Source organism: Megalops cyprinoides, chromosome 3 (genome assembly GCF_013368585.1).
Source record: "Megalops cyprinoides isolate fMegCyp1 chromosome 3, fMegCyp1.pri, whole genome shotgun sequence".
NCBI classification, from domain to species: domain Eukaryota; kingdom Metazoa; phylum Chordata; class Actinopteri; order Elopiformes; family Megalopidae; genus Megalops; species Megalops cyprinoides.
This window is the reverse complement of record NC_050585.1, coordinates 34337969-34348794: the sequence shown is the minus strand read 5'-3', so window position 1 is coordinate 34348794 and position 10826 is coordinate 34337969. Positions and strand designations below refer to the sequence as shown.

The window sequence follows — 10826 nt, the reverse complement described above, 5'->3', positions numbered from 1 at the left end:
TTTTGATCCAAAATCACTTGTCTCCAGAAGTGTAAAGTAATGGATTACAAGTACATATTACCATACCCAAGTAGTTTTCTAGGATTTGTAGTTTTTTTTAATATTTTTTACTGAAAAACCTGTTACTTTTACTAAAATACATTTTGAACAAAATATTCTGCTTTTTACACCACTATTTTTGGTCAAACTGAAATTGTTACATTTTCTTGGTTTCTCACAGCCTGTTTGCAGAGTCAGATTTATATAGGCACAGTTGGCTAGCTAACTGACTGGGTGTCACTTTAATGGAGGAGACAGTGGAGGCCTCTACCAAGGACCAAGAAGACCCTGGCAGAACCTTCACAAACTATTCATCTTGGGACACACTAAGGTCAGCAGCGCCAGTGGAGATTCAAACTCATTCAAAGTCAGCAGTTACTGCCCCCTTTAATCACCCTCTGAATGAATACATAATGTTCTTTCAAATTACCCTGAATGTCATAGCAGGGAATGTATGGATGCTAACAGGCCTGGTTAAGTTTTGTCTCAGCCATAGTTGCCAGCTTCTCTCCTGGCAACTATGCATAGGAAATTATGGGTTATGATCATTGTTATTATCATTATCGCTTGTCTCATTCATGGACACATAACAAATGAACACCTGCTCAGGCCTGGCTCAGAGGTGTGTCATTTTACGCACCCTGGTGCTGACTGCATGATGTCACTGTCATCTCCTCCATTTATATAAATCACAGCAGAGAGGTCAACAGCACTTACTGTGTCTGATGCTGATGCTCAAGGTTTTACAAGGCATTTCAAGTTTTATGGCTCTCAAAAGTCTGTTTATCTGTTGCTTCATGGTTTTCCCTTCTGATGTGAGTTATGGACATTTAGACTGATCTTTACCTGATATCAGACAGAAGTGATTGATGGATGAAGCCAATGTTTCTGCAGAGGATCTTTCTTTTATACACCAGCAAGCCTTCTTTGTTCGACTGGATGGACAGATTATAACCCGACTGGTTATAGTGTTGTTCACGTCTTTGCTCTCTGTCTATGTGAACAGCGTCATGTTCTTCACTTTGATGAGTAAACCAGTCTTCAGGGAGACGTCCCGCTACATCCTCTTTGCTAACATAGTCCTCAGCGATTCTATCCTTCTATTGAGCAACACAGTGCTGTACTTATTTGCTGTGGCATACCTCTATGTGTTCAAGGTTATCTGTGCGCTGGTGATGCTATGCACTGTTGTCACGTACACCTTCACCCCCTTAACCCTGGCAGTGATGTCACTGGAGCGGTATGTGGCCATCTGCTTCCCCCTGCAGCACGCAGAGATCACCACACAGAAAAGGACAAACATCGCTGTCGGGGTAGTCTGGTTACTCGCCTCCCTCAATTTCATCATCGACATGTTTTACACCACTGTGACAATGCCCCATTCTTTCATCACACCTACATTTTGCACACGGGAGAGGCTGCTCATTGCCAAGTGGCAACTTGACTTGTATAACGGACTCAACGGTTTTTACCTTGTGGCTGTGGCTGTAATCATCATCTACACATATGTCGCAATTATGCTAGCAGCCAGGTCTATCTCCACAGACAAGGATTCAGCCAAGAAGGCCCGCAAGACTGTGCTCTTTCATGCAATTCACCTGGGACTGTGTCTCACCTCTTTTCTGTACAGCGTCTTTGAACGTATGTTGTCCACAATTGATTTGACCCTGTACATGAATTTCCGTGTCTTGCTTTATTTGGTCCTTTACATCCTCCCCCGATGCCTGAGTCCCCTGATTTACGGTCTGAGGGATGATACTTTCCGGCCCCTCTTCCTGAGCAACTTCAGATGCAGGTCCGGCAATGTCAAGCCTGCTGTGATTTTGCATTGAAAATAAAATAAACACGATTGTCTTGAAATACTGATTTGTACGACTGATTTGCATCATATGAAATGTGCTGTCATCCAGGGAAATGGAAAATGAATACTTCATACATAATCCCCCTATAAAAACTGAGTAGGTTTGTATTGGAGAAACATATGTCAGATATTCTCTTGAACAGAAAAAAACAATGTTGTTACAAGCAAATGTTGCCAGAATATTACACGACATTTCATTACATTTTATACTTTACAGATACCCATAACCAGAACAGCTAACAGAAGTAATATTTTCCAAAATCTGACACATTTTGTAAATGTGTTGGTTATGTCCTTACCAATATCTAAAACATCAAATTTTAATGGAGTTCATTAAAATGATGACAACCATCAGTGTCATAACAATAATCTTCGCAAGCTGCAATTGCTGAAAAAATACTATGAATTGTTTGAGTGACAAAATTGCCAGGATATCTCAGCACATTTTTTCATTAGTCTGAATGTGAATAATTGACATTTGAAAACATTTTTCTTTTTATTCTTACTTTACTCCACAAAAATATAACGGTAATAATTTGGTTAAGCTAATAACACTGTCATATCATTTTTAAGCACACACCAATCTAATCACTAGGTATTGTATTAACAACTGATATTAACAACTTGTAAGCAATTCTTTCCACAACCCACTAAGAATGGGAATGTAGAATATAACTGGACTCAGATTAGTTTCTTAACAACTCTGATCTCTCAGCAATCTCAGCCCTCAGGTACAGGTGCTGGTGCTGCTCTGTTTACTTAGGTCACAAAAACAGCAGATCTACAGTTCTTCGGGACTTTGCTTTGTATCAACATGGGAGCAACAGTCAAGGCATGCCCTAGTGTTTTCATAAAATTTTGCTTGACCAATGCTAACGGCAAAAGCAGTCCAGCAAGGAGACTGAACATTTTGTTAATTTGCTTCAACACAGTATAACATTGCACAACTTCTGAACTCTTAACACCAACACAATGTATAAAAACGAATATAAAACAAATAATTATTTAGCATAATCCTTTCGCGCGTACGGTTACACCGGTGTGATTAGCTGTTTAGCGCATATGCTAAAACCGGTGCGATTAGAACACTAGATTGGAAAAATTCTAGCTATTTTTAGCTTTTAGGAAACAGCGATTTAACGTTAAAAATATAGCAAATGCTAACTGAAAACGATGAGAAGCTTAATAACGCTGATGGAAGCATAACGAACCATGTAATGTTCACGCTATCAGTCCAAATCCAATTTATTCGCATATCCGATAAGAATCCGATCATATGTAGCAAGTCTGAACAGCCAAAAATCACCATATCCGATTTTTACAAATCTTTTTCAAACCACATTTGCATTTGGTTTGAAATTCGATTCAAATCGCATTTTTGCAGATCCGTTTAGGTCTGACTGCTCTGATCGGATTTCAAGTGTTTTGTTTTTTTTACGTCTGTGACTTTTGACGCCATGTACGGTTCACGTGTACATCACACGTACAGGAAACATGCTAGTTTGGTGGACCACACTCCTCGCTGGACAGCGATACTGACGGTGACAGCTGCGCGAAATGAAGCGGCTCTGATGCTGTCTCATTATTTTTATAAAACGTGTGCCGTGGCTCCACATTGCCATGGTGTAAATAAGCAAGCCCACTTCATTACCCTCCATTCTGGTTTATTTATTCCGCACACACTGTCATTATTATGACAACCAGTGTGGATACGACCGAAAATGAGGATTGCCACCCGGACACACATATGGAATCTGATCACTTGCAAGTCAATCAGGAAGATCCGATTCTGATCGATTATGCAAAAAATGGTATTTGGACTGACAATGTGAATAGTATGTCTAATAACTTTTTAACGACAAGGCGCAGCTCCCGAATGGAGTTTGAGGTTTTTTTTCTGCGACTAACTGACTAATGAAAATTTGGTCGACTAGACTCTTCTTGTCGACTAACGGTTTGGTCGACTATTACCGTACGTTCACACATCAAAGCATCAAAGTGACTGGAAGTCATTCATTTTCTATGTGAGCCAGCGTCTCTCAGCAGCGAGCGGCGGCATGACCGTTGGCGGCGCGTCTTGGGCGGTGCGGGCTTCAGAATAAAGTTGATGTCCAGGCAAATTTATGGTAATGAGCTATGACGCGGTTTGGTGGCATCGGAATTGGTTGTGCTCCGCTCTAAAGAATTCTAGAGGACACAACCGTGTAAACTTTTGTTCCCACCAAACATTTGTTTCCAAACACAATGGAGGAGAGGTTGATAATTGCCATGGCAGGTTTTCCCATTCTTTAATGTAGGCTACACACAAATTAAGGTTAATGTTAATTAAAGACCAAGGTCAGTAAACGTGTCCTATAAACTGCATGTTGAAATTTGACTTTGCACTTAGCATCAACACAAAAGTCACACCACACAAATCGCTTTTTATTAGTTTATTTCATTACCAAACATGTAATTATAATTGTTCATTTCTTTCCTTCATCGATCGATTTCTTACCTTCACATTTAAAAGAATTAATGAGGTTAACTTATTTAATGAGGGAAGTGGAGTTGAGAAGCCTGACTGAGGAAAGACACTGTTGCAGTGTCTGGCAGTGATGGTACGGATGCTCTGGTATCTTCTGCCAGACAGCAGGGAGGTGCACAGTCCATGGGAGGGGTGGGAGGGGTCTGTGGCAGTGCTGGGTGCAAGGCAGATGCAGTGTTTATTAAAGAGTTTGTTCATGGTTGGGAGAGAGACCCCGATGATCTGCTCAGCTGTTTTCACTATCCACTGTAGGGACTTGTATTCGGCAACGTTGCAATTGCTGAACCAGACGGTGGTGCAGCTGCAAAAGATGCTCTCTAGGGTCCCTCGGTAGAAGGTGGTGAGGATGGGGGGAGGTAGACTGGCTTTCTTAAGCCTCTGCAGGAGGTGGAGACTTTGCTGGGCCTTTTTGGTGATGGTGGTGGTGTTGAGTGTCCAGGTGAGGTCCTCCGCTATGTGCATTCCCAGGAACTTGACGCTGCTGACTGTCTCCACAGCACAGCTGTTGATGTTCAGAGGAGAGTGAATAGTAGGGCTCTTCATGAAGACAACAACCATCTCTTTAGTTTTCTCAACATTAAGAGTCAGATTGTTGTCTTGATACCAGCCCACCAGCCAATTGATGTCTGCTCTGTGTGCAGACTCATCACTGTCACTGATGAGTCTCACCACTGTCGTGTCATCTACAAACTTGATGATGTGGTTAGAGCTCTGCTGGGCAGCATGGTCATGTGTCAGCAGAGTGAACAACAGTGGGCTGAGCACGCAGCCCTGGGGGGGCACCAGCACTCAGCTTGATGACCAGAGTGCTTTCCCTGAGGCCTGTCAGTTAGGAAGTCCAGGATCCAGTTACAGAGGGAAGTGTTCATGCTCAACTTCTCTACCAGATTCTGTGGAATTACTGTATCGAATGCTGAGCTAAAGTCTATGAACAGCATTCTGGGATTAGTGTCCTTTCTCCCCAGGTGAGAAAGAGTAAGGTGGAGGGCAGTAAAGATGGAATCTTCAGTAGTCCAGTTGGACCGGTAGGCAAATTGCAGTGAGTCAAGTTTGTCCGGGAGATGTGCCTTCATGTGCAGAAGTACCAGCTTCTCGAAGCACTTCATGACGATCGGTGTGAGTGCTACAGGCCAGTAGTCATAGAGGCAAGACATTGTTGACTTCGTAGGCACTGGGATAATTCTGGTTATTTTGAGGTAAGTAGGTACTGTCAGTGTGCTCAGAGAAATGTTGAAAATGTCATGAGAATGCCTGCCAGCTTGTCAGTGCATTCTCTGAGCACCCAACCAGGTATGTTGTCTGGTCCAGCAGCTTCACGTGGGTTGACTCTGCATGGAGTATTCCTTATGTCAGCTGTGACAACAGGCAGAGGACCTGGTTGTTGGGAGGAGGGGTGGTCTTCCTCGCAGCTGTCTTGTTCTGGGCCTAAAAACATGCATATAAGGCATTCAGCGCATTTGGTAAGGAGGTGTCACTGTAAGAAGCCTGAGGTTTTACTGATTTTACGATTTTACTGGTTGTACTGAGAGCCTCCATGTCAGAAGACTTAAAGGCAGCATCCCTGGCTTTCATCAAAACGTGTACCTCCGCATAGAACCAGCATTTATGGTTTGCTCGTGGTGACAGTTTTGGAGACAGTAACGTCCTCAATACACTAACTAATGTAGCCAGTGACCGAGGCTGTGTACTCATCCAGGTCCACTGAGCTGCCGTAGGTGGCAGCTTCTCTGAAAATGTCCCAGTTTGTGCTATCAAAACAGTCTTGGAGTGCTGATGTGGCTCCCTGAGGCTAGGTTCTCTCCTCCTTCAGGGCTGGTCTGCCCCTTATTTGTATGGGTCTGTAGGTTGGAGTCAGCAGAATGGATATGTGGTCAGACTGTCCAAGGTGGGGGCGGGGTGCGGCCTTGAATGCACTCTGGATGTTTGTGTAGACAAGGTCCAGTATGTTTTCCCCACGAATGGCAAAGTCTATGTGCTGGTGGAATTTGGGACGTATTGTCTTTAGATGTTGTTGATCTTTGTGTTGTAGATCTTTGTGTTGTTGAAGTCCCCGATGATGATGAAGAAGCCATCAGAGTGAACCACTGGTAGCTGATTTTCCCATAGAGTTCATCCAGGGCTCCGCTAGCATTAGCATTAGCGCTAGGGGGGATGTAAACAGCAACGACAATCACTGTTGTGAACTCTCTGGGGAGGTAGAAAGGTTTACATCTGACTGAAAGGACCTCCACGAGTGCTGAGCAGTGCACAGAGATGATCACTGCATTGGTACACCATTCTTTGTTGATGTAAACACACAGGCCACCACCGCGGGTCTTACCGGACAAAGTACCTATCCTGTCTGAACAGAAAACGGTTAGCCCATCAAGCTGAATGGCAGAGTCATGCGTAAAGCCTGTGGGGTAGCAGGTAGCAGGTAGCCAAGCGGTTGCAGCAGTTACATCAATCCCTGAGACCTGGTTAGCTAGTATTGTTGCCAACAGGCTAGGGGCAATTTGCCTTTACCTCAACTGGCAACAACATTGGACGTAAGAAGTTTGCAGTGAGCAGCGAGAACCCAGGTTTGAAACTCGCTCGCTTGCTCGCTGACCCACATAACATCTAGTTAAATACATAACGCAGCCTACACCCATTACACTCGCACACCACTTGGGACATCCTTCCGTCTGGCGATACCGTGTTCTTGAGGGCTGGTGTCTGTAGTCAGGAGCACATGGCACCTTCGGTGATGGGCGGCAGCCTTGGAGACTACATATTTATCTTGTGTCTAAAGTCAGCACTTGTGAGCACTAATTGTTCTTGTTGAGGTACTATTGAGTACCAGTACCAGGAAGGGAGTTTAGTGAATCTTCATATGTGCAACCACAGGTGTGAGAAAACATCCTTTCTTTACATGAATTTCTCAGTCAAATTCTCATAACAAAAAACAAAAGATATACCAACGTATCTATGACCTTGGATTCATGAAAGGAAGCCTAAAAAAATGTTACACGTGATGAAAATGCAAAGAGAAAAGCTTGATAGCTCAGCAGATCGGTAGAGGAGCTGTATTTTCTCCACTTCTGTTCTGCAACAGGGAGCCTGGTCACTTGATTTGTCTGACAAGCTGAATTATGTTGTGGCATCTCCTGTAAAAGGCCTGAGCTTTGATTCTGAGAATGCACACAGCTTCTCTCCTAGTAACTATGCATAGGGAATTATGGGTTGTGATCATTGTTATTCTCATTATCGCTTGTCTCATGCATGGATGCATAACAAATGAACACCTTTTCTCCCCTGGCTCAGAGGTGTGTCATTTTACGCACCCTGGTGATGACTGCATGATGTCACTGTCATCTCCTCCATCTATATAAATGAGAGAGGTCATCAGCACTTACTCTGCCTGATGCTGATGCTCAAGGATTTACAAGGTATTTCAAGTTTTGTGTCTCACAAGTCTATTCTATCTGTTGCTTCATTTTTCCCTTCTGATGTGAGTGATGCGCATTTAGACGGATCTTTACGTGGTATCAGAGGGAACTGATTAATGGATAAAGCTAATGTTTCTGTTGAGGAACTTTCATTCGTACACCAGCCTACCAAATGCAACTGGATGGACTGCTTATTACCCAACTGGTTATAGTGCTGTCCACGTCCCTGTTCTTTTTCTATGTGAACAGCATCATGTTCTTCACTTTGAGGAGCAAACCCGTCTTCAGGGAGACGTCCCGCTACATCCTCTTTGCTAACATAGTCTTCAGCGATGCCATCCTTCTGTTGAGCAACACAGTTATATACTCATTTGCTGTGGCATACCTCTATGTGTTCAAGGCTGTCTGTGCTCTGGTGATGCTATTCTGTATTACCACATACACCTTCAGCCCCTTGAACCTGGCAGTGATGTCACTGGAACGTTACGTGGCCATCTGCTACCCTTTGCATCATGCAGAGATCACCACACAGAAAAGGACAAACATCACTATAGGTATAGTCTGGTTTCTCGCCTCCCTCAATATTGTCATTGACTTGTTTTACACCACTGTGACAAAGCCCCATTCTTTCAATGCACCTACATTTTGCACACGGGAGAGGCTGCTCATTGACAAGTGGCAACTTGACTTGTTTCACGGACTCAACGGTTTTTACTTCGTCACTGTGGCTGTAATCATCATCTACACATATATCGCTATTATAGTAGCAGCCAAGTCCGTCTCCACAGACAAGGATTCAGCTAAGAAGGCCCGTAACACTGTGCTCCTCCACCTGATTCAGCTGGGACTGTGTCTCACCTCTTTTCTGTATGGTGTCTTTGAACGTATGTTGTCCACAATTGATTTGACCCTGTACTTGAATATTCGTGTCCTGCTTTTTTTTGTCCTTATCATCCTTCCCCGATGCCTGAGTCCCCTGATTTACGGCCTGAGGGATGATATTTTCCGGCCCCTCTTCCTCAGCTACTTCAGATGCAGATACGGCAATATCAAACCTGCTGTGATTTTACATTTTACAAAATAATAATAAAATAAAAAGATTTCCTCAAAGTACTCTGATTTGTATGGCTGATTTACATCATATGAAATGTGCTGTCATCCAGGGAAATGGAAAATGAATACTGCATGAATAATACCCCCAAAAATTGAAATTTAATTTTCATTACTGCTGCCAGAGTACTAAACTACATGACATTTCTGCTGTCAGAATGCACTGCTACATTTCATTTCTGTTGCCAGAATATTACACTACATTTCATTACATTTTATAGTTCGCAGACACCCAAAGCAAGAACAGCTGACAGAAATATTATTTTCCTTATCTGACACATTTTGTAAATGTGCTGGTCATGTCCTTGGCATGATCTAAAACATCAGACTTTAATGGACTTTACTAAGATAATGACAACCTCTCAGAGTTGTGACAATAACCATCACAAGCTGCAAAAATGCTGTAAATTGCTGTAAAATAGTATTACAAAAACAGTATAACTTGTCTCAATGTTAAAATTGCCAAATAAGCATATGGTTACATGATTAATGCAGCACAACCATTACCGACCACTAAATCCAATATGACTTAATAGTAGCATTAAATATGTAGGCAAAGCTTTTTTTCCCGATAGCCTGTTAAATCACAGGCCCCTTAGTTTATCAAATAACCCTTTTCTGTACATTCTGAGCTCCTGCTGGTCGGAGGGTTCACACTAAAATAAATGCACTAGAATCCTATGTCTTATATTTTATCTATATGTAATTATGTTACATTAAGTCAGATGTGTATACCGTTTTAATACAGTTGACATCGCAAAATATGCTGTGTTTGTGACTCAGGAAAATTTAGCCTTCACTTTATGCATTTTTGCTGTGAGGATCTAGCCCAGTTGTCCAAGTTATGCTCGTGGGCATTTATGTGCAATGAGTGGTGTCGCACGCCCACAGAGCATGTTCTAAAATAGGCTACGAAGCTTTGCCCATTTACATTGCATTACATTATATGCCTTTACATGTATCCAGAACAACTTCCAGCCCAATAGAACATAAGTGTATCCATTGAAGTTAAATGAGCAACAGTGACAGACCAGGCTAACAACACTCACAGACCAGTGAGTGTGAGCATAACATCATTCAAGTCCTACCACAAGTTACCCTGTGTAACCTGACTAGGTAACAGAAGCCAAGCATACTACCACACATCAGTCACTAGATAACAAGGTTTCTAACGTCCTCTTTTTGTTGCACAGACAAATGGCCCAGAATGGCTGTCAAATCATTGAGAACATCACCATTAGAAAGCCTGACCTCACAAAGCACATGAATGAACAGACAGGTGGAATCCTCTGATGACCTGGCCATCACAGGTGGAGAGGGCTAGGGCAACCAGACCAAGAGACACACCTTCACGCTCCTGATAAGCCTTCAACATGTTTATATGACCTCTGAGCCTTGCGTAAGCTAGGAGTACTGATCATGTAATTTACCTCACCAGCTTTCTTGGTCACAGAGTATGGGCTACTACATTTAGCTTTCAAAAGGTCACCAGGGGCAGGCAGAAGCATTAGAACTGTTTTTAACTCTCAAACCTTCATCTTCCTGTTGGACAAGTGTTTCATGTTTATCTTTGGACACAGGGATTCACCTGCAAGGTGGGGCACGGAGGAGAACACTCCCATCCACTGGCAACCTACTGGCAACCTGCTGGGCCCCCTTCTGTTTCACTCTGGTATTAAATGTAGCTGATCTGTGGTCTATATGTTTTGCCTGATAGGACACAGATTTAACTGGCACATTGTGATGGAGATACAGTTCCCCTCCCTTTTCCTCTACTGAACATATACAGTTCAATGCTGGTGCATCATAGGAAACTGTAGGCAGTAATTCATTCTACACCAGGTTCTTAAGGCCTGCTATCTATCATTGTTTCATGACA

At 42.9% G+C, this 10826-nt stretch overlaps 2 protein-coding genes across 2 annotated transcripts; both read left to right on the top strand.

Moving 5' to 3' along the window:
* Window positions 1-908: 908 nt before the first annotated feature.
* Window positions 909-1965, top strand: LOC118774637 (odorant receptor 131-2-like). Its single transcript, XM_036524025.1, has one exon. The coding sequence runs from the start codon at window positions 909-911 to the stop codon at window positions 1869-1871; it is 963 nt and encodes a 320-aa protein (XP_036379918.1). The 3' UTR covers window positions 1872-1965.
* Window positions 1966-8009: 6044 nt separating this feature from the next.
* LOC118774480 (odorant receptor 131-2-like) lies at window positions 8010-8985 on the top strand. Its single transcript, XM_036523823.1, has one exon. It carries the CDS (start codon window positions 8010-8012, stop codon window positions 8919-8921), a length of 912 nt encoding a protein of 303 aa, XP_036379716.1. The 3' UTR covers window positions 8922-8985.
* The last annotated feature ends 1841 nt before the right edge of the window (window positions 8986-10826 follow it).

Excerpts from the sequence above, each read along its gene's own strand:
- LOC118774637 (XM_036524025.1), top strand. The coding sequence starts at position 909 with ATGGATGAAGCCAATGTTTCTGCAGAGGATCTTTCTTTTATACACCAG.
- LOC118774480 (XM_036523823.1), top strand. The coding sequence starts at position 8,010 with ATGCAACTGGATGGACTGCTTATTACCCAACTGGTTATAGTGCTGTCC.